General features: G+C 43.1%; 2 protein-coding genes and 1 long non-coding RNA gene across 6 annotated transcripts; 2 read left to right on the forward strand and 1 right to left on the reverse strand.

The window, feature by feature from the left end:
- Positions 1-11: 11 nt before the first annotated feature.
- Positions 12-7465, forward strand: LOC120056906 (hepatocyte cell adhesion molecule-like). The gene is made up of 7 exons (XM_039005178.1): positions 12-707; positions 3014-3358; positions 3944-4225; positions 4936-5029; positions 5795-5889; positions 6001-6071; positions 6321-7465. The coding sequence occupies exons 1-7, from the start codon at positions 557-559 to the stop codon at positions 6651-6653; spliced, it is 1371 nt and encodes a 456-aa protein (XP_038861106.1). The 5' UTR covers positions 12-556; the 3' UTR covers positions 6654-7465.
- LOC120056908 lies at positions 7431-11013 on the reverse strand. 2 transcript variants are annotated; one of them, XR_005477853.1, is made up of 2 exons: positions 10885-11013; positions 7431-8243 (listed from the first exon to the last, which is right to left on the reverse strand). It is a non-coding gene; the product is annotated as an uncharacterized LOC120056908 (long non-coding RNA). The 2 variants fall into 2 exon arrangements; XR_005477854.1 differs by lacking the exon at positions 10885-11013 and adding an exon at positions 10227-10317.
- ccdc15 (coiled-coil domain containing 15) lies at positions 10418-27918 on the forward strand. Of its 3 annotated transcripts, none has more exons than XM_039005175.1 (10): positions 10418-10825; positions 10914-11063; positions 12964-13152; positions 16892-17008; positions 19251-19400; positions 19772-19891; positions 21425-21528; positions 23416-23610; positions 24083-24231; positions 27234-27918. In XM_039005175.1, the coding sequence occupies exons 1-10, from the start codon at positions 10643-10645 to the stop codon at positions 27395-27397; spliced, it is 1521 nt and encodes a 506-aa protein (XP_038861103.1). In that variant the 5' UTR covers positions 10418-10642; the 3' UTR covers positions 27398-27918. The 3 variants fall into 3 exon arrangements, with proteins under 3 accessions (XP_038861103.1, XP_038861104.1, XP_038861105.1); XM_039005176.1 differs by having other exon boundaries at positions 10914-10994; XM_039005177.1 differs by lacking the exon at positions 19251-19400.
- Positions 27919-27947: the final 29 nt, after the last annotated feature.

Here is a 27947-nt window from a genome sequence, read left to right on the forward strand (position 1 = left end):
CTAACCCTATTCCCTTTATAGTGCACTACTTTTTACCAAGGCCCAAATAGCACTATAGGGGAAAGGATGCCATTTAAGACGCAGACCTTACTCAGCAGGACCTTTAGAGAAGGGCCCTCCTCTCTATGCCCCTAATACTGAGAACAGAGGAACAACAAGTGGCTTCAGACTGAGGCAAAGTATAAGCGTTCAGTGGCCAGGGTAAAACCTGAATAGCCTAGGTCTTGCCATGGCATTGTCAGCTCATTTTGGACTTTTCCATTACAGGAGTGTATTTGAATAAGCTTAAGTGACGTTCTAAAGGGACATTCATGTATTCATTGCTGCACTTGGAATTTCACTCATGCTTAGAAGCTTACTATGCACGTTTTAAAAGTAGTCTAACTACAAATCCAGAATTGTGCAGAAAATAAACAAGATGTGTGCTTTATTTTCTGTACAATTGTTCTACTAAACACACACACACACACACTGCTGTTGTGTTGCTTTGTTGTGCAGTGCACCCAGTCCTAGTGGAGCCCTGCCTTGGAGGAATGTCTGTGTGCTCTCTCAGGGGATGTGCACAGAGTGGACAAATCATGCTAATTGTCTGGGAGAGAAACAGAGCGTTAGACCCAAGATGAAGGCAGAGAGGGAGGATCTCTCCAAAGCCATAGCCGCTCCTCAACTTTTGCTGCTCTGGTGTCTTCTTGTCTCACCTCAGTCAGGTAAGGGAAACTTTCCCGTTTTTGGAAAACACATCTGTGTAGTGTTCACTTGCAAGGCTAAGACAATGTGGGTGGGAAGTATTTAGAGTGGAGTGGGCAAGTGTAGGTTGGTTTATGCATGTTTTCTGACTGCCGTATTTGTTTGGCTGATAAGTTGAACACATACATTTTGTGTCCTACTAAATTATGCCTACTTTTGCTTGTAAATTTGTTCATGTAAATTCATCTATTCAATAAAAAAATATGACTGTCAATCATTCAACAGCCCCTAATAAGACCCCTATTATGAATTTAAATGTCTCAGAATATGTATTGAATTAATTATTAGCATATATGCATAGGTCCCATATAAATTACAAAAACAATTATATAAAACACCATTTCCATGTCAAACAAGCAAATAAACATTTCCTTGTTGTGTACTAGCTTATATTCTGAAAAAAACGTTATTTAAAACATTCAAACTGACTGCACAATGCCACACAGTATGTATTTTTATTACTATTGCTCAATTACTAGAAAGACAATGACACTCTGATGACACTCATAAAACTATACATAATCTGTGGATTTAAAAATAGATTGATGAAGATATATTATTTGGCAGAAAGCAGTCACAATGGGACCCAGATTCAACCCTGGAGTAAAATGTACTTTCAATGGACATTCTCTATTGAGAACGGTTTTTAGTCCAGGACTGCATCATCTGGGTTTGGGAAACCGGCAAATAGGGTTTAGACTTTAGAGAGTTTAGGCGTTCGGTCTGTACAAAAAGCTGTTTAGTTCATATCAATGGTATTTGATCTCTGTAGAGCCCATGTGGAAACTATGCTACTCAGATGTCTTCCGGTTGGTTCAGCAGGTTAGCCAAAGGTTGGAGAAGGACCTGAGCTCAGGCTATTGAGGTTTGACCTAGATACATAAATGGAAAGCTATACGAGGAATTGATCATTTTGTACATATATAATTCTAATTGTATATGAGATAAAGAAAAAAGGTGTGCCGACTCAAACATAGAAACATGATACTTGGTACTTTTAGAGGTGCGGTTGTGTCATGTCATTGCGGTTGTGTTGTCATCAGCAGAATCACTGGGGCCCTCTGTCTTCGGGCTCAGCCAATCGGGGAGCTTGTGTTGCTCTGAGGCCTCTTTCATGGGCTGCCAGGAAGGAAATTGGTCCAAACAATCCCCCCTTTTGTCAGCTCATCACAGCCGTCCAAGAGGACTGCAAGCCGTTACCACGGCGATGCAGTGCTGCCACGCAGGCTCCATGCAGCGCACTCTGCCCCGGCGGAGGAGGGGGCCCGGTGCCCACAGTCAAGTCATCAGCAGCCTGCCGCCCACAACAACAGCCAGCAGAGCTAGTTACAGTCCTTTGGCTCTCACTTTATAAGCCCACTCTGATCACATACTGTAGGCTATTACCATCAAAAAGAATCCTCTGGTCAATCAACTCTGAAAGAATTTCTGCAAAATCTGTTGGCCATAAGTTAGACGGTTTGAGATATGCCTTGCCTTGCTAAGAGAATTCTTAGCATAACCCAGACAATGACCTGTTAACAATGTCACGCCTTCTAGCCACAAAATGCTTGAATAGAAGCATGTCACTTAATCAAGGACGGTTTAGACACGACTGGGATGGTGGTATTGGTGGTGTGGAGATTGTGGACAGTCCAATATTTTTCTGAATACTAACCTTCACAGTGTAATGGAATAGGAATGGTCCACAGGAGGCTGCTGAGGGGAGGAAGGCTCATAATACTGTCTGGAATAGACCGAATGGAATGGAATCAAACACTTGGAAACCATGTGTTTGATGTATTTGATACCATTCCAGTAATTCCACTCCAGCCATTACCACGAGCCAGTCTTCCCCAATTAAGGCGCCACCAACCTCTGAGGGAAGTGGGCCAAGTGTCCTTGGGTACACGATCTGGGTAAAGCTTGTTTGTTGGATGGCATGCTAGTGTAACCGGTGTGAAATGGCTAGCATTTCAATCGGTGAGGTGACAGAGGGTCCCTGGTTCGAGCCCAGGTTGGGGCGAGAAAAGGGATGGAAGCAACACTGTTACACTAGGCCTATTTAAAAGACACTTGTAGCAAGCTGAAATGGCATTGCAGGTAGGATACACCTGTACCCTATTGCAGTGTAATGCATGTATCAGTTTATCCATGTCACACATGCATGTAAGTGGTGGAACACGTGTACCATTCGTATGAACTGAGACGTGTATAGAATAGAAATCTGTTAAATATATAGTATAACCTGAATAAATAGACTCTGTTCCATCTCCTCTGCGTCCAGGACGTGTCAAGGGAGTCAACATCACCAGCCCTGGCTCTCTGATCCGGGGCACGTTGGGCGGGGAGGCACTCCTCTCTGTTCGCTACAGCAGCTCCAGCCCCGACGCGCCAGTCATCAAGTGGCAGCTGAAGAGGGACGACAAGCCCGTCACCGTGGTCCAGTCCATTGGCACCGAGATCATTGGGAACCTGAGGCCCGAGTACCGGGACCGCATCCTGGTGTTTGAGAATGGCACCCTCCTACTCCACAACCTCAAACTCTCTGATGAGGGAACCTATGAAGTGGAGATCTCCATCACTGATGATACTTTCACCGGAGAGGGGAGTATTGACCTGACTGTGGATGGTATGTGGTCCATAGTGTAAGCAAGAGCCTATCTCCTGATTCTGTAGCGCGAGGCAGCTTGATGTACAAGTAAACCCCTTGGACAGGATGCTAGTCTATCACAGGGTCTTACCCCCCAATCCATCTCCATAATGCTGAGATACATTGGGTACAATTTTTAGAGTCTTTGGTATGACTTGACCCCCCAACCTTCCAATCTCAGGGAAGACACTCGATCCACAAGGCAATTGAGATGTTTGATGCATATTTTAGTATATGTTTACTTGTCCTTTATGACATGACTTGCTTGTAGGAACTGCTGGGATTGTCTGTGATAAAACCAAAGGATTTTTTTCCTTTTTGTTTATACAGTATTTCTCACACATTTGTATGACTGTAACATCGGCTGAATTGTCAAGGAAAGTGCAGGGGACAATGGTCCAAACCGTGTTGTTCTTGTAAAGGCATTGTTGCAATGAGGGTCACCTGAGAAGTTGTTAATGTACACCTGAGCTAATTTTTTAACCCATCATATCAGTATAACCTTTGGCCCAGAAGGAAGAGACATGACTTGACGTGTCGGACTACTATACTTATTCTCCATAGAGCCCATATCCAGACCTTACATCCACATGGAGGCGTCCTCAGTACTGGAGCTCAGCGAGCACTTCACCCTCAACTGCTCCCATGACAACGGAACCAATGCCAAGTACAGCTGGCAGAAAGGAGGGAAACTGTTGACCAATGAGACGCGTCTGCAGCTGTCACCTGACCAGAAGCTCTTGACCATTGTGCGGGTGCTGATGGTGGATGATGACATCTACGGATGCGCGGTGGAGAACCCTATTGGGAGCATGAAGAGCCTGCCCATCAAACTCACTGTCTACAGTAGGCTACACAGTGGCACTATAGGCTTGAACCAGTGGCAATTCAAAGTCACAATCTTTAATCCGGTTTTAGGTCAAACGGCAACGTTGTCACATGCTTTGCTATAAAATTGAGGGATGAGGCTGGATAACTCCTGTAATAATCTCTGGCTATTTAACCCATGATATAGGCGACTTTAGAAAGTACACACTAAATCAATTGAAATTATTTTCATAATGTCATCTCAGAGTGCTTTTCCCCTATAGTCCTACTTGTCACTGGTTCAAGCCCAGGGCGTGCAAACAAATACTTCACTGAAAAGCAAGTCCTTGTATGTGAGAGAAGGGGTAAAAAAAAGGCAAATGCAAGCAATAGATCGTTTTTTTTACTAACTGTAGCCTAATGTACTAGCAGCAAAAAGATAATGAGTGGGAGGGAAGTTGATCACTGGCCATGCATCCAGTACATGACTACATCACAGAGACATGAGTGTGTGCGTGGGAGGACGGGGGAGGAAGTACATGCTGTAATTCTGTTTGAACATATTGTTAAGTAGTTCTACTGTGCCGTTTGTTTTCCTATGTTGATGCGTCCCAAATAGCACCCTATTCCCTATATAGTGCACTACTTTTGAACAGAGCCTCGGGGGCCCTGGTCAAAAGTGTACACTAAATATGGAAAAGGGTGCCATTTGGGACAAAGCCTATGACCCTCCTACCCTCCCCCAACAGGGAGGAGTTCCCTATACATCATTCTCTCCACCGGGGGTATTTTCCTCCTTATCACCTTGGTTACGGTGTGCGCCTGCTGGGGGCCGTCCAAGAAGTAAGAACCAAACACACTTTTGTCTCACTCTCTACATGTTTCTGGATGCTTCGGTCTGTTCATGGTTCTATGGGTTGGGAATACAGCAAGAAGATTAGTAACATGGCAGAAGCATATTGATAGTCAAGTTCATTAATGCAATCCAGTTAACTTGATAATAATTATTGAATTATACAATTATTAGTCAAATTTGTATTAAAATAATAATTACTATTTTATAGTACAATAATTGTACTGATATACTGTAGTGTTAAATAGACAAAATGCTAAATTTGACATGAACAATGTTGTTTTGGACAGTTTTTGTCACGACTTCTGCCGAAGACGTTGCCTCTCCTTGTTCGGGCGGTGCTCGGCGGTCGACGTCACCAGTCTTCTAGCCATCATTGATCCATTTTTCATTTTCCATTGGTTTTGTCTTGTCTTCCCACACACCTGGTTTCAATCCCATTCATTACCTGTTGTGTATTTAACCCTCTGTTTCCCCTCATGTCTTTGTCAGAGATTGTTTTATGTCAGTGTTGTTTATGGTTGTATAGGTGCGCTACGGGTCCTCGTACCCATGTTTATTTTATGTATGTACATATTAGTGTTTGGAGCATGTTAAGTGGACATATATTAAAAGACTCCATTTACACTCCGTTTGACTCTCCTGCGCCTGACTTCCCTGCTACCTATACACACACGACTCTGACAGTTTTATACTGTATAATTTAAGCACACAGTTGATTCTCCCGTACAGTATATTGTATGTTTATTGTGCAGAGAGCGGCAGAAACAGCAAATGAAGCCCAGAGGGTTGGCAGGACTGCCAAGGCATTTAATAGAACACCCTGATTATTCCCCAATCAATCATGCAGGTAAGGAACCTAATAATTACTTGTTTTTATATTTCCTATTTATTCATAAGAATTATAAATTGTTGTGCTACACCAAAAGTCTTCATCCAATGTATTTTTCATCCTCTACAGTTGACGTTGTACCAAAAATGATGACTGAACATGAACGCAAGAATCCAGTGGCACTCTACATCCTCAAAGAGGTACCTCTTTAAATAACAAAAAAGCTCTCATCAGTATCTGACTCAAAACATAGCTAATAATACATTTGAATTTAATAAATCAATAAAAAGCCCAGAGATACTGTGAGGACTTGTAGGTTTTTATCATTCAGGTGTTAAGATGACTACAATATCTCAATGTAGAAAAAATACAGCCAGTATGTATTGTTTGGGACCTGTTCAGAGCATTGTGTGTGTGTCTGAGTATTGACTTGGTTTCCCTCGTTGTAGGATTTCCCTCAGGGCGACCATGACTCACCCGGCAACATGGGCCTTGGCCCCTCCTCTGAACCACCCAGCAGCCCCCCCGGCTACAGCAGCTCCCTGACTCCCTCCTCACTCTCCCCTGAACCCCCCGCCCACTCCTCTCGCAGGTACCCCCGCACCCCGATCAGCTCCCCCCCTTCACATCACAACAAGGTGCAGAGCAAGTCCTCCACCCCCTCCCCACCCCGCACTCGATGCTCCGGGCGCATGTTTCGCGCCCCAGTGGGCATACCGCCTGCCAGTCAGTTGGAAGAGCCCGCCCCCACATTGGAGAGCAACGGTACCACTCAGCCTTGATTGTCTTTCTACAAGTCCTGGAGGGATGAAGTGTGTGCAGACTTATGTTTCAGCCCAGCAATAAGACATCTGCTCTAAATTCAAAACCTTGACTAGTTGAAATAAGGATCGTATTCATTAGGCACCAAAGGGAACAAAATGGCCTGAAACAGGGATGGACTAACTGGAATTTTCCAAAAGAAACATTAATTTTCTTTTTTCTTTGCAAAAAGTTATTTTGAATGCCCTAATGAATATGGCACTGGTGTGGTGAAGCTGGGCCAGAAAAAAAGCTGGCACAGTGTGTCTCCTGTTGTCTACCCCTGGTCAACATGTTCTTCCCCCCTCCATGCCTTGGTGCTGTAGAGAGACATGTATCTGTATGTTTACATGGTGACTGTATGTATATATGTAAATAGATTTTATATTAAGTTATAGTGAAGTAATGTTTGTCTCAGAACCCAACATAGCACTTAATCATGTCAATAGATTTGTAAATACACTGTCATCCTCCACAACTTTATGAGTCAGGTTTAGGTTTGAAGTTATGACACGTTAGTTAGCCTATTATTTTTTCTTCAATTATATTATGTCCTATTCATAAGACCTGTTCAATTGTATAAAACCTCTCTTTAAAGATACCCATTTATTCATATGTTGGTACATTTTGTATTGTGTGGATGTTTGTAATTTAACTAATCATTTTCTTTGTTATTGGGTATCATAGCTGAATAATCATTCAATGTTTTTCCGTGGTATAGATTCATAGAATTATTAAGAAAATCAAAGGATACATTGTACATATCAGTAGAGATGTTTATTAAAGGCGTGATGAGGAGGAAATATTGGTTGTCATTTATACATTTGTTTCACTCAAAGTTAAACTTTAGTGAATGTTTGAATGTTTCAAACACTTTATCCTCAATATTGTCATTTTGCATCTTCAGGTGAGCATGCATTTTTGCCATTTATCTATGCAGAAATGAATTGGAAAAATAAGTTAGTGTAGCAGATGGCAATCTGTGAAACTCACTCCTTAGCCTGAAGTGCCTCCACTTGCGCTGCTGAATAGCTACTTTTTCAGTGGTGCGACTATATAAGACCCTTCGAGAGGGCGGTTACGTGTGATAGCGAGGCAGAGGTCCTGGGTTCGAGCCTCGGTATGAGTGAATCAGGAGGAAGCTGTACCCGCTAACCAAGCAGCGTGACGTCTTTTACAATGGTGCCGTGTTCCGGATCATCAGTTGGGCTCAGCTCAATGATGGGGTCGCTGTGGAGTGGGTTTGGGGGGTGAATGTAGGAGATGGCGATGTGTGATACTCACTCCTCAGCCTGAAATGTCTCTACTTGTGCTGCCGAATAGCTAGCTTTTAGGTGGCGCAACAGGGTAAGATGCTTCTGGAAGGTGGTCAGGGGTGTTAGCAAGGCAGAGGTCCTGGGTTTCAGCCTTGGTATGAGCCGAATCAGGAGGAAATGGACCTCGCTAAGCAAGCAGTGTGACTTCCTTAACATTAGCTTATGTGGGACTTCTTCAGACAGTGGTAGGCTGCACCCATCGTTATCGACATCAATGCAATCTCTTCATCTCTCTCCACAGAGAATGTTTGTGCCCTGCAATAAAACAGAGGGGACATACTTTCAACAAAGTACAGTACAGGCTTTATGTAATTTGTTCCTTTTTGTCAAATGCTCCTCATTCTGTTCTCACACACACACAGATAATTTGTTTGCTGATTCACAGTCATAGGACAATAGTATGCCTGTTCAGTGACCACTACAGCTGTGTAGTTGAGGCATGGAGAAGAAAGAAAGTGGTTATACTGCCTATCCCAATATATACACTACCGTTCAAAAGTTTGGGGTCACTTAGAAATGTCCTTGTTTTTGAAAGAAAAGCAAATTGTTTTGTCCATTAAAATAACATCAAATTGATCACAAATACATTGTAGACATTGTTAATGTTGTAAATGACTATTGTAGCTGGAAACTGCTGATTTTTAATGGAATATCTACATAAATGTACAGAGGCCCATTATCAGCAACCATCTCCAGTGTGTTCCAGCTAATCCATGTCTGTGTTCTTTTGCCCATCTTATTATTTTATTTTTATTGGTCAGTTTGAGATATGGCTTTTTCTTTGCAACTCTGCCTAGAAGGCCAGCATCCCGGAGTCGCCTCTTCACTGTTGACGTTGAGACTGGTGTTTTCCGGGTACTATTTAATGAAGCTGCCAGTTGAGGACTTGTGAGGCATCTATTTCTCAAACTAGACACTCTAATGTACTTGTCCTCTTGCTCAGTTGTGCACTGGGGCCTCCCACTCCTCTTTCTATTCTGGTTAGAGACAGTTTGCGCTGTACTGTGAAGGAAGTAGTACACAGCGTTGTACAAGATCTTCAGTTTCTTGGCAATTTCTCGCATGGAATAGCCATAATTTCTCAGAACAAGAATAGTCTGACGAGTTTCAGAAGAAAGTTCTTTATTTCTGGCCATTTTGAGCCTGTAATTGAACCCACAAATGCTGATGCTCGATACTCAACTCGTCTAAAGAAGGCCAGTTTTATTGCTTCTTTAATCAGAACAAGTTTTCAGCTGTGCTAACATAATTGCAAAAGGGTTTTCTAATGATCAATTAGCCTTTTAAAAACGATAAACTTGGATTAGCTAACACAGCATGCCATTGGAACACAGGAGTGATTGTTGCAGATAACGGGACTCTGTACACCTATGAAGATATTCCATAAAAAATGTGCAGTTTCCAGCTACAATAGTCATTTACAACATTAACAATGTCTACACTGTATTTCTGATCAATTTGATGTTATTTTAATGGACAAAAATGTATACGTTGGAGAGTAAAGACATTACAAAATTTGTCCACAGAACGGAGAAAGATGATTACATGCCTGGATAACAATTACGTGTTGTTACTATGTTTTCTCACGAGAAAACTATGTCACTGTGTACTTGGACTTTTCAGTGGGCCTAAATCAAACGGCCTATTTCCATTTATCTGCAAATGTATTCCAAACCAATCCAGCTTGATTCAGCTACCGGAGAAGAGTTTGACATGAGGTTTATGTAATGTATTAGTAGCTGACCAGTGCAGAGAGAGTAACACAGCTGAAGAGGGGGACTGTAGCGCAGAGCAGACCGTCTATGGTCACGACAGGTACACCAAAAGCTGGGCCTTGGGTACTGGCACATGCACTGCTTACATTCCCGCTCTTTCGGGAAAAGTGTCTTCACACACATAGGCAGCTGAGAAAAGTGTCTTCACACACATAGGCAGCTGCGACAGCAGGTGAGAAGGTGGACTCGAGCCGTGGACCCAGCAGTGCAGACGAGCACCAGGACAGCGATGTGTTTATAGTGTGTGTGTGTGCAAGCTTCGTCAATGGTTTATAACCTAAACAAAAGCCTGGCCTTTAGTCGTAACGGCAGTATGCTGTCCACCACTTTTTTGCTGCTTTATTACTATGTATCAAATAATTGCCCCTCTTTTAATCGTGGAGGGCAGGGAATAGACAGGGAGAGGTTGAATACATCTGTTCAACAGATTCTAACAGCCTAAATATAATTTTAATCAACTCACTTTTATGCCTAGGGTGCTTCTGAGCAGAGAGGAAGTTTTGAGCAGGCTAGACTGCGCATGTTTGAGTCAAACAAATTTTGATGGACACCTGGTACGACCATTCAGATCTCAGATTCTCTAATCCAGAAGAAACCCAAATAAATGAAGTGGGCGGACCAAAAATGGTCGCACTATTATTACGTCACCAACAACAAGAAGCGTCTACTGTGGCAGTTGAGAAGCCAAACACACTTCAGTATTTAAGAAAGGTTATGTTCACAGATACTAACAAATAATTTATAGCCCTCCGGACAATTAATACTCATGTCAACGCTGTTGCACATGAAACGTATTAGGTTGGTTGAAGAAGTAGCTAGCTAACGTTAACTCAGAAGTTAGCAAACGTTGCCTGGATAGTTAGCAATCTGGCTAGCAACATGCCCCCTAATATCAATCCTAAAGTAAAGGGCACAACCAAAGTTTCAATTAGTGGGATAACAGTACATGCTCAAAGCAAACATTGTCATCGAAATAATGTATTGGCCGAGAGGAATCAGGCAGTTGCACCTGTGGGCGCCTGGGTGGAGAGTGGACAAGACTGCCAGGATGAGCATCCAAATGTAAGTGTAGCCGTACATCAGTTATTCTACTTGAACAGGTAGCTAGTTAGCATATTTACCTGTTGACTTATTCTTTCGTATGAGCCAGGTTCGTGCCATGCTAACGGAGGAGTTACAGATGGAGATTCAACGGGAGAAAGAGGAGAGTCTTCGCCGGTTTCAGGAAGAAGTACGCCGCCGCGTGGCACAACATGCTCAAATCCGCAAGAGGTGGCAGCTTAAGAAGTCATGCGAGATGGTGACTAGGCTATATAATGTGGATAATTAACATATTGTATTACAATTGCTGTTCATGATGGAAGACAGTTAGTAGGCCAACATCATTAAAAAACAACAAAGCATTACAAATGGCAAGAATACAGTTAGTGGGGAGAACAAGTATTTGAGACATTGCCGATTTTGCAGGTTTTCCTACTTACAAAGCATGTAGAGGTCTGTCATTTTTATCATAGGTACACTTCAACTGTGAGAGACGGAATCTAAAACAAAAATCCAGAAAATCACATTGTATGATTTTGAAGTAATTAATTTGAATTTTATTGCATGGCATAAGTATTTGATCACCTACCAACCAGTAAGAATTCCGGCTCTCACAGACCTGTTAGTTTTTCTTTAAGAAGCCCTCCTGTTCTCCACTCATTACCTGTATTAACTGCACTTGTTTGAACTCGTTACCTGTATAAAAGACACCTGTCCACACACTCAATCAAACAGACTCCAACCTCTCCACAATGGCCAAGACCAGAGAGCTGTGTAAGGACATCAGGGATAAAATTGTAGACCTGCACAAGGCTGGGATGGGCTACAGGACAATAGGCAAGCAGCTTGGTGAGAAGGCAACAACTGTTGGTGCAATTATTTGAAAATGGAAGAAGTTCAAGATGACGGTCAATCACCCTCGGTCTGGGGCTCCATGCAAGATCTCACCTCGTGGGGCATCAATGATCATGAAGGTGAGGGATCAGCCCAGAACTACACGGCAGGACCTGATCAATGACCTGAAGAGAGCTGGGACCACAGTCTCAAAGAAAACCATTAGTAACACACTACGCCGTCATGGATTAAAATCCTGCAGCTCACGCAAGGTCCCCCTGCTCAAGCCAGCGCATGTCCAGGCCCGTCTGAAGTTTGTCAATGACCATCTGGATGATCCAGAGGAGGAATGGGAGAAGGTCATGTGGTCTGATGAGACAAAAATAGAGCTTTTTGGTCTAAACTCCACTCGCCGTGTTTGGAGGAAGAAGGATGAGTACAACCCCAAGAACACCATCCCGACCGTGAAGCATGGAGGTGGAAACATCATTCTTTGGGGATGCTTTTCTGCAAAGGGGACAGGACGACTGCACCGTATTGAGGGGAGGATGGATGGGGCCATGTATCGTGAGATCTTGGCCAAAAACCTCCTTCCCTCAATAAGAGCATTGAAGATAGGTCGTGACTGGGTCTTCCAGCATGACAACGACCCGAAACACACAGCCAGGGCAACTAAGGAGTGGCTCCGTAAGAAGCATCTCAAGGTCCTGGAGTGGCCTAGCCAGTCTCCAGACCTGAACCCAATAGAAAATCTTTGGAGGGAGCTGAAAGTCCCGAAACCTGAAGGATCTGGAGAAGGTCTGTATGGAGGAGTGGGCCAAAATCCCTGCTGCAGTGTGTGCAAACCTGGTCAAGAACTACAGGAAATGTATGATTTCTGTAATTGCAAACAAAGGTTTCTGTACCAAATATAATGTTCTGTTTTTCTGATGTATCAAATACTTATGTCATGCAATAAAATGCTAATTAATTACTTAAAAATCATACAATGTGATTTTCTGGATTTTTGTTTTAGATTCCGTCTCTCACAGTTGAAGTGTACCTATGATAAAAATTACAGACCACTACATGCTTTGTAAGTAGGGAAACCTGTAAAATCGGCAGTGTATCAAATACTTGTTCTCCCCACTGTATCTTGGTTTCCAAGTATTGTAGCTAGCAACTGCACATGTAAATGACATGGACTATGGGTAAATGAGCACCACCTCTATCAAGAATGTCACAGGCTAGTGACACAACCTGGGAATGCCATGCAGAGTCCTCAAACTCCTCATTTGATGACAGCATATTACCCAGTTTAAAGCCTTTGTTGTTTGTCTTTACAGGCAGAGCAGGAGGAGAGAGTGCTCCAGCAGTCCAGCGATGCAGCGCAGAGATTGACCCCCAGGAAGAATCCGTTCCCCTACTCCCCACAGAGAGAGCTAGCCATCTGCAGCCCCAACTCCCGCTGGGTTCGAGCACAGGGCCATGAGAGCAGCGACAGAGAAAACAGGACAGATCTGCAAACGCATCAGGTGGCAAAATTTATCTGTGATGATCTACATTGACATGTTAGTCATTTAGAAGATGCTCTTCTCCAGAGCATCTTCTATTCCATGCATTAAATGGAAGTAAGAAAAACGACCACATATCTCAATCATTGCAAGGGGAAAAAACTTCTAAATACCAGTAGCTTTGCAAAATCTGTGCTTGTTATAGTAAAGGAAAAGCAAGTAGTATTTGTTTAAAAAATAAATAATCTGTTATAAAAACATTGAATGAAGCCACACAAGCACTGAGTGGATATTGTTATTGATTCGCATCTACAGTGGGGAGAACAAGTAATTTGATACACTGCTGATTTTGCAGGTTTTCCTATTTACAAAGCATGTAGAGGTCTGTAATTCTTTATCATAGGTACACTTCAACTGTGAGAGACGGAATCTAAAACGAAAATCACATTGTATGATTTTTAAGTAATTAATTTGCATTTTATTGCATGACATAAGTATTTGATACATCGGAAAAGCAGAACTTAATATTTGGTACAGAAACCTTTGTTTGCAATTACAGAGATCATATGTTTCCTGTAGTTCTTGACCAGGTTTGCACACACTGCAGCAGGGATTTTGGCCCACTCCTACATACAGACCTTCTCCAGATCCTTCAGGTTGTCGCTGGGCAATACAGACTTTCAGCTCCCTCCAAAGATTTTCTATTGGGTTCAGGTCTGGAGACTGGCTAAGCCACTCCAGGACCTTGAGATGCTTCTTACGGAGCCACTCCTTAGTTGCCCCGGCTGTATGTTTCGGGTCGTTGTCATGCTGGAAGACCCAGCCACGACCCATCTTCAATGCTCTTATTGAGGGAAGGAGGTTGTTGGCCAAGATCTCGCGATACATGGCCCCATCCATCCTCCCCTCAATACGGTGCAGTCGTCCTGTCCCCTTTGCAGAAAAGCATCCCCAAAGAATGATGTTTCCACCTCCATGCTTCACGGTCGGGATGGTGTTCTTGGGGTTGTACTCATCCTTCTTCTTCCCTCCAAACACGGCAAGTGGAGTTTAGACCAAAAGGCTCTATTTTTGTCTCATCAGACCACATGACCTTCTCCCATTCCTCCTCTGGATCATCCAGATGGTCATTGGCAAACTTCAGACGGGCCTGGACATGCGCTGGCTTGAGCAGGATGACCTTGCGTGCGCTGCAGGATTTTAATCCATGACGGCGTAGTGTGTTACTAATGGTTTTCTTTGAGACTGTGGTCCCAGCTCTCTTCAGGTCATTGACCAGGTCCTGCCGTGTAGTTCTGGGCTGATCCCTCACCTTCCTCATGATCATTGATGCCCCACGAGGTGAGATCTTGCATGGAGCCCCAGACCGAGGGTGATTGACCGTCATCTTGAACTTCTTCCATTTTCGAATAATTGCACCAACAGTTGTTGCCTTCTAACCAAGCTGCTTGCCTATTGTCCTGTAGCCCATCCCAGCCTTGTGCAGGTCTACAATTTTATCCCTGATGTCCTTACACAGCTCTCTGGTCTTGGCCATTGTGGAGAGGTTGGAGTCTGTTTGATTGAGTGTGTGGACAGGTGTCTTTTATACAGGTAACGAGTTCAAACAGGTGCAGTTAATACAGGTAATGAGTGGAGAACAGGAGGGCTTCTTAAAACTTCTTATGGCTGCAGGGGCAGTATTGAGTAGCTTGGATTAAAGGTGCACAGAGGTGCCCATAGTAAACTGCCTGCTCCTCAGTCCCAGTTGCTAATATATGCATGTTATTATTCGTATTGGATAGAAAACACTCTGATGTTTCTAAAACTGTTTGAATTATGTCTGTGAGTAGAACAGAACTCATATGGCAGGCAAAAACCTGAGAAGTTCCACTTCCTGTTTGGATTTCTTCTGAGGTGGCAGATTTTCAACCAAGCTCTCATTGAATTTGCAGCGAGATATTGATGAGTTTTCACTTCCTACGGCTTCCACTAGATGTCAGCAGTCAATAGAACTTTGTCTGATGACTCTAATGTGAAGGGGGGCCGAAGGAGACAGGAATTACTCACCACTGCCACGAGCTGACCATGCTTTCACCATGCGCGTTCACATGAGGAGGACCTCCGTTCCACCTCTCATCTGAAGTCAATCTAATTCTCCGGTTGGAACGTTATTCAAGATGTATGTTAACAACATTCTAAAGATTGATTCAGTACATTGTTTGACATGTTTCTACTGACTGTTACGGAACTTTTGGACATTTCGTCACGTTATAGTGGACGCGCTTTGACTTTGGAATTGTTTACCAAACGCGCTAACCAAAGTAGCTAATTGGACATAAATAACGGACATTATCGAACAAATCAAGCATTTATTGTGGACCTGGGATTCCTAGGACTGCATTCTGATGAAGTTCATCAAAGATAAGGAAACATTTATCATGCATTTTCTGGTTTCTGTTGACTCCAAAATGGCGGCTAATTTTATTATATTTCTGAGCGCCGTCTCAGATTATTGCATGGTTTGCTTTTTCCGTAAAGTTTTTTTGAAATCTGACACAGCGGTTGCATTAAGGAGAGGTATATCTATAATTCCATGTGTAGAACTTGTATTATCATCTACATTTATGATGAGTATTTCTGTTGAAACGATGTGGCTATGCAAAATCACTTGATGTTTTTGGAACTAGTGAATAACGCGCCAATGTAAACTCAGATTTTTTGATATAAATATGAACTTCATCAAACAAAACATGCATGTATTGTGTAACATGAAGTCCTATGAGTGTCATCTGATGAAGATAATCAAAGGTTAGTGATTCATTTTATCTCTATTTCTGCTTTTTGTGACTGCTATATTTCGCTGGAAAAATGGCTGTGCTAATTGTGGTTTGGTGGTGACCTAACATAATCGTTTGTAGTGCTTTCGCTGAAAAGCATATTTGAAATCGGACACTTTGGTGGGATTAACAACATGATTACCTTTAAAATGATATAAGACACATGTATGTTTGAGGAATTTTAATTATGAGATTTCTGTTGTTTGAATTTGGCGCCCTGCACTTTCACTGGCTATTGTCATATCGATCCCGGTAGCGGGATGCAGCCATAAGAAGTTAAAGAAAAACTAACAGGTCTGTGAGAGCCGGAATTCTTACTGGTTGGTAGGTGATCAAATACTTATGTCATGCAATAAAATACTAATTAATTACTTAAAAATCATACAATGTGATTTTCTGGATTTTTGTTTTAGATTCCGTCTCTCACAGTTGAAGCTATGATAAAAAATTACAGACCTCTACATGCTTTGTAAGTAGGAAAACCTGCAAAATCGGCAGGTTATCAAATACTTGTTCTCCCCACTGTATATCTAACGTGTGTCTATGGCTGCGTTTACACTGGCCTTTTGACCAATCAGATCAGATCTTTTGGGCAAAAGATTAGAATTGGGAAGCCTGTGTAAACTCAACCTATGTCCATCATTGATCTCTGCAACAAATGCTGAATTTACACAGGCATCACAATTCTGATCTTTTTGCCACTAATTGGTCTTTTGACCAATTAGATCCTTTGCCTATAATTGGGCAAAAGATCAGAATTGGGGTGCCTGTGTAAACCTAGGCTACCTACCTGTTTATCCTCAATAATGCCAAAGGATTATTTACACCGATGTTGAAGCCATTCTGCTCATATTAAGTCAGTGACATTGCCATTACTTCTGTCATTAGCGCTATAGATAAAATAGGTACAGTAATCATATGGGTTGGTTCTGGTATTTCAGCTCAGCAAAGTCATGAGGCAGGTCAGACACAGACTGGCAGCCTGTCAGACGATCCGTGACGGAGAAGTGATGTCAGAGCTCCCTGGGGGAATATGGAAGGTGTCTCCTACCAGAGATGTGAGTTTGTTTATGCTGACCCTTTCTAACAGGCCAAAGTCAATTTTTTCAAAAATGTCAGACAACCATAGAATTAGAATTAATTTATTCTACCTCCTATGATTTGGCCAGCAGCATACTACCCTGCATCCCACTGCTGGCTTGCCTCTGAAGCTAAGCAGGGTTTGTCCTGGTCTGTCCCTGGATGGGAGACCAGATGCTGCTGGAAGTGGTGTTGGAGGGCCAGTATATGAGGCACTCTTTCCTCGTCTAAAAAAAATATATATATACACTGCTCAAAAAAATAAAGGGAACACTTAAACAACGCAATGTAACTCCAAGTTAATCACACTTCTGTGAAATCAAACTGTCCACTTAGGAAGCAACACTGATTGACAATAAATTTCCCATGCTGTTGTGCAAATGGAATAGACAAAAGGTGGAAATTATAGGCAATTAGCAAGACACCCCCAATAAAGGAGTGATTCTGCAGGTGGTGACCACAGACCACTTCTCAGTTCCTATGCTTCCTGGCTGATGTTTTGGTCACTTTTGAATGCTGGCGGTGCTCTCACTCAAGTGGTAGCATGAGACAGAGTCTACAACCCACACAAGTGGCTCAGGAAGTGCAGCTCATCCAGGATGGCACATCAATGCGAGCTGTGGCAAGAAGGTTTGCTGTGTCTGTCAGCGTAGTGTCCAGAGCATGGAGGCGCTACCAGGAGACAGGCCAGTACATCAGGAGACGTGGAGGAGGCCGTAGGAGGGCAACAACCCAGCAGCAGGACCGCTACCTCCGCCTTGGAGCAGGAGGAGCACTGCCAGAGCCCTGCAAAATGACCTCCAGCAGGCCACAAATGTGCATGTGTCAGCATATGGTCTCACAAGGGCTCTGAGGATCTCATCTCGGTACCTAATGGCAGTCAGGCTACCTCTGGCGAGCACATGGAGGGCTGTGCGGCCCCACGAAGAAATGCCACCCCACACCATGACTGACCCACCGCCAAACCGGTCATGCTGGAGGATGTTGCAGGCAGCAGAACGTTCTCCACGGCGTCTCCAGACTCTGTCACGTCTGCCACATGTGCTCAGTGTGAACCTGCTTTCATCTGTGAAGAGCACAGGGCGCCAGTGGCGAATTTGCCAATCTTGGTGTTCTCTGGCAAATGCCAAACGTCCTGCACGGTGTTGGGCTGTAAGCACAACCCCCACCTGTGGACGTCGGGCCCTCATACCACCCTCATGGAGTCTGTTTCTGACCGTTTGAGCAGACACATGCACATTTGTGGCCTGCTGGAGGTCATTTTGCAGGGCTCTGGCAGTGCTCCTCCTGCTCAAAGGCGGAGGTAGCGGTCCTGCTGCTGGGTTGTTGCCCTCCTACGGCCTCCTCCACGTCTCCTGATGTACTGGCCTGTCTCCTGGTAGCGCCTCCATGCTCTGGACACTATGCTGACAGACACAGCAAACCTTCTTGCCACAGCTCGCATTGATGTGCCATCCTGGATGAGCTGCACTACCTGAGCCACTTGTGTGGGTTGTAGACTCCGTCTCATGCTACCACTTGAGTGAGAGCACCGCCAGCATTCAAAAGTGACCAAAACATCAGCCAGGAAGCATAGGAACTGAGAAGTGGTCTGTGGTCACCACCTGCAGAATCACTCCTTTATTGGGGGTGTCTTGCTAATTGCCTATAATTTCCACCTTTTGTCTATTCCATTTGCACAACAGCATGTGAAATTTATTGTCAATCAGTGTTGCTTCCTAAGTGGACAGTTTGATTTCACAGAAGTGTGATTGACTTGGAGTTACATTGTGTTGTTTAAGTGTTCCCTTTATTTTTTTGAGCAGTGTATATCCCAATGCCCCAGGGCAGTGATTGGGGACTTTGCCCTCTGTGGTCACTGAAGATCCCATGGCACTTATCGTAAGGGTGTTAACCCCGGTGTCCTGGCTAAATTCCCAATCTGGCTCCATACTGTACCATCATGGCTACCTAATCATCCCCAGCTTCCAATTGGCTCATTCATCCCCCTCTCCCCTGTAACTATTCCCCAAGTCTTTGCTGCAAATGAGAATGTGTTCTCAGTCAACTTACCTGGTTAAATAAGGGTTAAATAAATAAAATAAACATTATTTTTCATTCTGTTTCTTTGGCTATAGCTTTATCATTTGGAACTCTCAATTGCAGGAATACTGTCTTTTCTGTCAAATTTGTGTCAACATTTTAGTACAAGGAATTATTGTGCTTTCTAACTCAAAACAGAAACATGTATATCGGGTGACAAGAGAAGAAGAGGATCATGAAAAGGAGGAGGAAGATATTCCTTTGATTGGGCAACATGACTCCCCTCTTCAGAACTTTGATCCTCACGAGGGTTACAGGAGCAAGACTGTCACCTTTGACAACAATCCGGTCTGTCACCACAAGTGTTCTCTTTTTGACACTTCTCCAATTTCCAAACGCTCCCATTTCCCCAAACCCCACACAGTCAATAGTCCTGTGACTCACATGCTTATCCTAACATTCCTTTAGTCAGGCTCTAGCAAATTGTTTGTTTATCAATCTATATAGTTACCTTTCTAGCTCCAACTAAACTACCCTAAAGGTTTAATCTTACATAATGCACAACAAGAGGTGCTCAACTCTTACTAAGTTCTGTAAATTATTCTTTGGGTGCTTTTGTCCAGGAGTCACCTGACTTTTATGAAAAAGACTGCTTTAAGGCCAAAACACATCTATTGTGACCGCTAATAATCAATCTTTCATACCTGTGTTTGTTGCAGGTCTGTCAGAGGATCTTTAGTGAGCCTTATCCTGCAGGTCATAGTAATGAGTTTAGTACTGACCATAGAGCTGCTCAAGTGCTGTGGCCCCAAGAAGACCAGGAGGAACTGAAGAGACAGGTGATTAAGGCCAGTTAGAACTACATTATAGGGTTTTAGTGTTTATGAATATAAGCCCTGGCCCTTCTTAGATGGCTATTAAATAACCCTTATCACTGACCATATTTACACACAGCCCTCCACCAAATCCCCCCTTTAGAGATCAACTAACACTATGACACATAATGATTCATGCAGCACGGTGACCCAGTGTATTTTCAGCCCAAAAAGTGCCACATATTTTCAAGACACACTTTCGGCTAGTTAGCATTTAGTGAAATACACTACAGGGCCAACAGTATGTGGACACCGCTTCAAATTAATGGATTCGGCTATTTCAGCCACACCCCGTTGCTGACAGGTGTATAAAATCGAGCACACAGTCATGCAATCTCCATAGACAAACATTGGCTGTTGTTTGGATGCCACCTTTCCAACACGTCAGCCCTGCTAAAGCTGCCCGGTCAACTGTAAGTGCTGTTATTGTGAGGTGGAAACGTCTTGGAGCATCAACGGCTCAGCCACGAAATGGTAGGCCACACAAGCTTACAGAACCGCAGAGTGCTGAAGCACGTAGCACGTAAACATGGTCTGTCCTCGGTTGAAACACCCACTACCGAGTTCCAAACTAACCCTGGAAGCAATGTCAGCACAATAACTGTTCGTTGGGAGCTTCATGAAATGGGTTTCCATGGCTGAGCAGCCGCACTCAAGCCTAAGATCACCATGCACAATGCCAAGCGTCAGCTGGAGTGGTTTAAAGCTCTCCGCCATTGGACACTGGAGCAGTGGAAACGCGTTCTTTGGGGTGATGAATTGAATCACGCTTCACCATCTGGCAGTCCGACGGACGAATCTGGGTTTGGTGGATGCCATGAGAACGCTACCTGCCGAATGCATAGTGCCAACTAAAGTTTGGTGGGGGAGGAATATTGGTCTGGGGTTGTTTTTCATAGTTCGGGCTAGGCCCCTTTAGTTCCAGAGAAGGGGAATCTTAACGCTACAGCACACAATGACATTCTAGACGATTCTGTGCTTCCAACTTTGGGGCAACAGTTTGGGGAAGGCCCTTCCCTGTTTCAGCATGACAATGCCCCCGTGCACAAAGCGAGATCCATACAGAAATGGTTTGTCAAGATCGGTGTAGAAGAACTTGACTGGCCTGCACAGAGCCCTGACCTTTGGGATGATTTGGAATGCAGACTGCAAGTCAGACCTATTTACCCATCATCAGTGCCCGACCTCACTAATGCTCTTGTGACTGAATGGAAGCAGGTCCCCGCAGCAATATTCCAACATCTAGTGGAAAGCATTCCCAGAAGAGTGGAGGCTGTTATGGCAGCAAAGGGGGGACCAGCTCCATATGATTTTAGAATGAGATGTTCGACGAGCATACTTTTGGTCATGCGTGAATTTTCTTTCAACTTTGGTCTCTGCTTCAATTGCATTAATGTGCTGGAACATTATTTTTCTCCATATGCACATTTTATAAAAAATATACCCCTTGACACCATAAAACAACTTTAACTTAACTGTAACAACGTTTGTTTGTAGGGTCAGTCTCAGTTTCTGATGTACCGACGCCTATTCATGGACATTGAGAGAGAACAAGTCAAGGAGCATCAGAGACATAGGAAGCACCTGAGGAGAATCGGAAGGTGACTCGGCACAACCACAATAAACTAATTTAGTTCCTCTGGTTATACTGGTTTTCAAAAAATTTCACTATTAGTAAACTGTGCTGTCACATTTGCATTCATATCAGGGTTGGTGTACATCTCATTTCAATGCAGTCAATTGAGATATTAAACTGAAATTCTAAATTTCCCTAGTTTTTCTCGTTTGAATTTCAGTGTACTTGTTGAATTGACTAATTTAAATGGAATGTAACCCAACCCTGATTCATACTGTACCAGTCAAAAGTTTGGACACACCTACTCATTCAAGGATTTTTCTTAATTTTTTACTATTTTCTACATTGTAGAATAATAATGAAGACCTCAAAACTATGAAATAACACATATGGAGTCATGTAGTAACCAAAAAAGTGTTAAACAAATCAAATATATTTTATATTCTTCAAAGTTGCCACCCTTTGCCTTGATAACATCTTTGCACATGCTTGGCATTCTCTCAACCAGCTTCACCTGGAATGCTTTTCCAACAGTCTTCATGAGCACCTTTTGGCTGCTTTTCCTTCACTCTGCGACCCAAATCATCCCAAACTATCTCAATTGGGTTGTGGTCAGGTGATTGTGGAGGCCAGGCCATCTGATGCAGCACTCCATCACTCTCCTTCTTGGTCAAATAGCCCTTACACAGCCTGTAGGTGTGTTGGGTCATTGTCCTGTTGAAAAACAAATGATAGTCCCACTAAGCGCAAACCAGATGGGATGGCATATTGCTGCAAAATGCTGTGGTAGCCATGATGGTTAAGTGTGGCTTGAATTCTAAATAAATCACTGACAGTGTCACCAGCAAATTACACCCACACCATCACACCTCCTGCTCCATGCTTCACAGTGGAAACCACACATGCGGAGATCATCCGTTCACCTGCTCTGTGTCTCACAAAGACACGGCGGTTGTAACCAAAAATCTCAGATTTGGACTCATCAGACCAAAGGACAGATTTCCACCGGTCTAATGTCCATTGCTCGTGTTTCTTGGCCCAAGCAAGTCTCTTCTTATTGGTGTCCTTTAGTAGTGGTTTCTTTGCAGCAATTCAACCATGAAGGCCTGATTCATGCAATCTCCTCTGAACAGTTGATGTTGAGATGTGTTTGTTACGTGAACTCTGAGGCATTTATTTGGGCTGCATTTTCTAAGGCTTGTAACTAATGAACTTGTCCTCTGCAGCAGAGGTAACTCTGGGTCTTCCTTTCCTGTGGCGGTCCTCATGAGAGCCAGTTTCATCGTAGCGCTTGATGGTTTTTGCGAATGCACTTGAAGAAACTTTCAAAGTTCTTGAAATTGTCCACATTGACTAACCTTCATGTCTTAAAGTAATGATGGGCTGTCATTTCTCTTTGCTTATTTGAGCTGTTCTTGCCATAATATGGACTTGGTCTTTTGTATACCAACCCTACCTTGTCACAACATAATTGATTGGCTCAAACGTATTAACTTTCAACAATGCACACCTCTTAATTTAAATGCATTCCAGGTGACTACCTCCATGAAGCTGGTTGAGAGAATGCCAAGAGTGTGCAAAGCTCTCAAGACAAAGGGTGGCTACTTTGAAGAATCTCAAATATAAAATATATTTAGATTTTTTTTCTACATGATTCCATATGTGTTATTTCATAGTTTTGATGTCTTCACTATTATTCTACAATGTAGAAAATAGTACAAATAAATAAACCCTTGAATGAGGAGGCGTGTCCAAATTTTTGACTGGTACTTTATAAACATTCATACTCCTTCAACATGGTCTCTTCAATATAATGGATAAAATGTGTTGTTAACAATGCAGACAGTGGCATTACATCCCATTGCGAAATAAGAACACATTTTAATGTAGTTTTGTCTGAATTTCCTTTTAGGATAAAAGCAGAAAAGGAACAGAAGAGGTTGGAAGAGGAGAGGAAGCTGGAGAGATTGCGGCAGCTTGAGGAGGATAGACTGGAAATGGCTGAGAGGGAATTTCTGATTCTGGAGCGACTGAGGCTTGAGGAAGAGGAGAGGGCAGAGGTGTTAGAGAAGAAAGAGAGAGCAAAGAAAGATAAAGAAGCCACAAGGTAACTTTTTATTAATCAATACAATCTGAAATTAAATGGACTACATACAGCCCAGAAGGTTTTTGATAATTGTACAGTATCTGACATAGAATGAAGGGTCAATCTTCTGCCAATATATATAATTGTTTTGTCCTTGAGCAACACATGTGCACTACTCCTCCAAAAGTCACATTGGGAAATATGAAAGACCTTATTCTTTCTAGAAAATACCAGTGTAAAAAAGGAAATTCTGATGTTTGCTCGTGATAATCATGGCAACCAATTTTTTTATACTTCAGATAACACATCTACATTCTATCCTACTCCTGACCCCACTCCTAGACTAGAAAGCATGCTGAATGATTAATCTCCTTTGAAAGTACTTTTTAGTCCTGGAATAATCTTGGTCCAGGAAACTGGCCCTAAATATGTTTGTGCTGGTCAACTAGAGAATAAGGCCCTGTGTCCCAGCCTGTTTTGTGTCTTGTGGTAGGTACATCGAGGCTCTGAGAGCTCAGATGAAGGAGAGGATAGTTCTGGAGAATACAGAGCTCCCTCCTCTCTGTTGCTGCGGAGACAGTTTCTGGGACTCCCATCCTGACACCTGCGCAAACAACTGTGTCTTCTACAACAACCCTAAAGGTACAAACGGTACCAAATGTCTCAACCATAAGCCAATAGTCTACCTCCAAAAGAACAGTATGGTAATTATTTGACCTGCTGCAAGCCAAGATAGGTGACTTGCACCCTTGATGTATGTTTACAATATAGAGGATGTATCATTTCCCATATAATATTTGCATCAATTATTCAGTGGTTCCTAACACCAATGTTAGGAATGTTCACTTTTTATTTTCTGGTAGTAACATGTCTCGAGGAGTAATTAACGCAACTATGTCAAGGTCCCTCAACATGAACCTACTGACGTTTATCAGTTACCCAATATACACTGCTCAAAAAAATAAAGGGTACACTAAAATAACACATCCTAGATCTGAATGAATGAAATATTCTTATTAAATACTTTTTTCTTTACATAGTTGAATGTGCTGACAACAAAATCACACAAAAATGATCAATGTAAATCAAATTTATCAACCCATGGAGGTCTGGATTTGGAGTCACACTCAAAATTAAAGTGGAAAACCACACTACAGGCTGATCCAACTTTGATGTAATGTCCTTAAAACAAGTCAAAATGAGGCTCAGTAGTGTGTGTGGCCTCCACGTGCCTGTATGACCTCCCTACAACGCCTGGGCATGCTCCTGATGAGGTGGCGGATGGTCTCCTGAGGGATCTCCTCCCAGACCTGGACTAAAGCATCCGCCAACTCCTGGACAGTCTGTGGTGCAACGTGGCGTTGGTGGATGGAGCGAGACATGATGTCCCAGATGTGCTCAATTGGATTCAGGTCTGGGGAACGGGCGGGCCAGTCCATAGCATCAATGCCTTCCTCTTGCAGGAACTGCTGAAACACTCCAGCCACATGAGGTCTAGCATTGTCTTGCATTAGGAGGAACCCAGGGCACCAGCATATGGTCTCACAAGGGGTCTGAGGATCTCATCTCGGTACCTAATGGCAGTCAGGTACGAGCACATGGAGGGCTGTGCGGCCCCCCAAAGAAATGCCACCCCACACCATGACTGACCCACCGCCAAACCGGTCATGCTGGAGGATGTTGCAGGCATCAGAACGTTCTCCATGGCGTCTCCAGACTCTGTCACGTCTGCCACATGTGCTCAGTGTGAACCTGCTTTCATCTGTGAAGAGCACAGGGCGCCAGTGGCGAATTTGCCAATCTTGGTGTTCTCTGGCAAATGCCAAACGTCCTGCACGGTGTTGGGCTGTAAGCACAACCCCCACCTGTGGACGTCGGGCCCTCATACCACCCTCATGGAGTCTGTTTCTGACCGTTTGAGCAGACACATGCACATTTGTGGCCTGCTGGAGGTCATTTTGCAGGGCTCTGGCAGTGCTCCACCTGCTCCTCCTTGCACAAAGGCGGAGGTAGCGGTCCTGCTGCTGGGTTGTTGCCCTCCTACGGCCTCCTCCACGTCTCCTGATGTACTGGCCTGTCTCCTGGTAGCGCCTCCATGCTCTGGACACTACGCTGACAGACACAGCAAACCTTCTTGCCACAGCTCGCATTGATGTGCCATCCTGGATGAGCTGCACTACCTGAGCCACTTGTGTGGGTTGTAGACTCCGTCTCATGCTACCACTAGAGTGAAAGCACCGCCAGCATTCAAAAGTGACCAAAACATCAGCCAGGAAGCATAGGAACTGAGAAGTGGTCTGTGGTCACCACCTGCAGAACCACTCCTTTATTGGGGGTGTCTTGCTAATTGCCTATAATTTCCACCTTTTGTCTATTCCATTTGCACAACAGCATGTGAAATTTATTGTCAATCAGTGTTGCTTCCTAAGTGGACAGTTTGATTTCACAGAAGTGTGATTGACTTGGAGTTACATTGTGTTGTTTAAGTGTTCCCTTTATTTTTTTGAGCAGTGTAGTTACCTCCTGTTCATTCAACATATCAAATTCCTTCCATATTTTCCCCATTTTTTGATTCTTACCTATTTCGATTCTTCCCTTATTTAGATTATTTCCTATTTTCCCTATTCTAGTCTACCTGGGTCATGTTCATTAGGGGACGCAATATAATAAAAAATGTACAAAACTTTGTAAAAAGATTGTTAATTGTCATGGTCAAAACATGTAGATTCACTGGTTGCAAAGATGGGGAGAGGTCTAGGCATAATAAAGAGATGCTCTGCTTTTTTGACCCCACACTCCAAAAAGCTAGTTCTGCAGGCTCTAGTTTTGTCTAATCTAGATTATTGTCCAGTCGTGTGGTCTGCAAGGAAATACCTAGTTAAGCTGCAGCTGGCCCAGAACAGAGTGGCATATTTTGCTCTTTAATTGTAATCAGAGGGCTGATATAAATACGACGCATGCCAGTCTCTCTTGGCTAAGAGTTGAGGAGAGACTGACTGCATCACTTCGTTTTATGTGTTTTATATGTGTTGAAAATCCTAAATTGTTTGCATAGTCAACTTACACACAGCTCTGACACACACACTTATCCCACCAGAGATGCCACCAGGGGTCTTTTCATAGTCCCCAAATCCAGAACAAATTCAAGAAAACGCACAGTATTATATAGAGCCCTTATTGCATGAAACTTCCTTCCAGCTCATATTGCTCAAATAAACAGCAAACCTGGTTTTAAAAAAACAGATAAAGCAACATCTTGTGGCACAATGCCTCTCCCCTATTTGACCAAGATAGTTTTTGTTGCATTGATATGTAGACTACGTGCGCCTTTTTAAAAATGTATGTAGTTCTGTTCTTGAGCTGTTCTTGTCTAATGATGTTCTGTATTATGTAATTCTGTATTATGTTTCATGTTTTGTGTGGACCCCAGGAAGAGTAGCTGCTGCTTTTGCAACAGCTAATGGGGATCCTAATAAAATACCAAATACCAAACCGAAAATGATAATTAGGGTTTCTTATTGGGCAAGTAAATTTTTCAGTCAGTTCTCCTACGTTTGTTTCCTGATGAACATGACCCAGAGGTTCAGAATGATGTGCTATGAATGGGATGGATGTGTTAATGATTGTGTTTGTCTTTCATCCAGCCTATGTCCAGGCTCTGCGGTCTGCGCTGTTGAGCTGTGATCTGAAGGACAGGAGCCACTCCACTCACCAGCGAGCCTCGGCTCGCCGGATTGCCTCCTTGCACGCCCTTTCACCCAGGAAGGAAACCACCTCGCAAAGGAACAAAAGAAAAGAGGACATTTGAATTTCAGCCCTCTTTGTTTTTTAAAATCAATAATGACCTTTAAACGGTACCATGAAAGGACATGTCGTTGTGTCATTCTATTGATTTTGAATCATACCTTGCCGTCTCTCACTCTCAAATACTTATCAGTTGTATTTCCTTGAAACGTGATGTCGTTTATTTTGTATGGTTTTATTTTAATTATCTGTCTTTAGTTATGTCAAAGATGTACACTTGGTTTTACGCTGTGCTTAATTGCTGAAAAATTGCTAATTTAAAACCTGACATTTTATCTTTTGAACCTCGGGATGATGTTTCAGTGGTGTTTGTTAGTCCTATAATGTATTTTGGATGCAGCAGTGGGCATAATCACTAGTAGTGTCCTAATCCTTCCTATGACAGTATATATTATTCCATTCCTGTGGAAAAGTAGGGGATGAAAATGTCAGCTGGTTTCATTTCCTATAAAATGGGGAAAGAGTGACTCTTGTCCTAGGCAACAGACCTATGATTAAAATATTTTTTTTTATATCAATGTATTATTAATGTGTTACTCATTGCATTGTTTGGG

Source organism: Salvelinus namaycush, chromosome 12, assembly GCF_016432855.1.
Source record: "Salvelinus namaycush isolate Seneca chromosome 12, SaNama_1.0, whole genome shotgun sequence".
Taxonomy (NCBI): Eukaryota; Metazoa; Chordata; class Actinopteri; order Salmoniformes; family Salmonidae; genus Salvelinus; species Salvelinus namaycush.

Coding starts and splice junctions, on each gene's coding strand:
- LOC120056906 (XM_039005178.1), top strand. CDS start 557: ATGTGCACAGAGTGGACAAATCATGCTAATTGTCTGGGAGAGAAACAG. Junction 5,030..5,794: donor TGCTGGGGGCCGTCCAAGAA/GTAAGAACCAAA, acceptor TTTATTGTGCAG/AGAGCGGCAGAAACAGCAAA. Junction 5,890..6,000: donor TTCCCCAATCAATCATGCAG/GTAAGGAACCTA, acceptor CATCCTCTACAG/TTGACGTTGTACCAAAAATG.
- ccdc15 (XM_039005175.1), top strand. CDS start 10,643: ATGCCCCCTAATATCAATCCTAAAGTAAAGGGCACAACCAAAGTTTCA. Junction 13,153..16,891: donor CAGATCTGCAAACGCATCAG/GTGGCAAAATTT, acceptor CTGGTATTTCAG/CTCAGCAAAGTCATGAGGCA. Junction 19,401..19,771: donor TCACCTTTGACAACAATCCG/GTCTGTCACCAC, acceptor TGTTTGTTGCAG/GTCTGTCAGAGGATCTTTAG.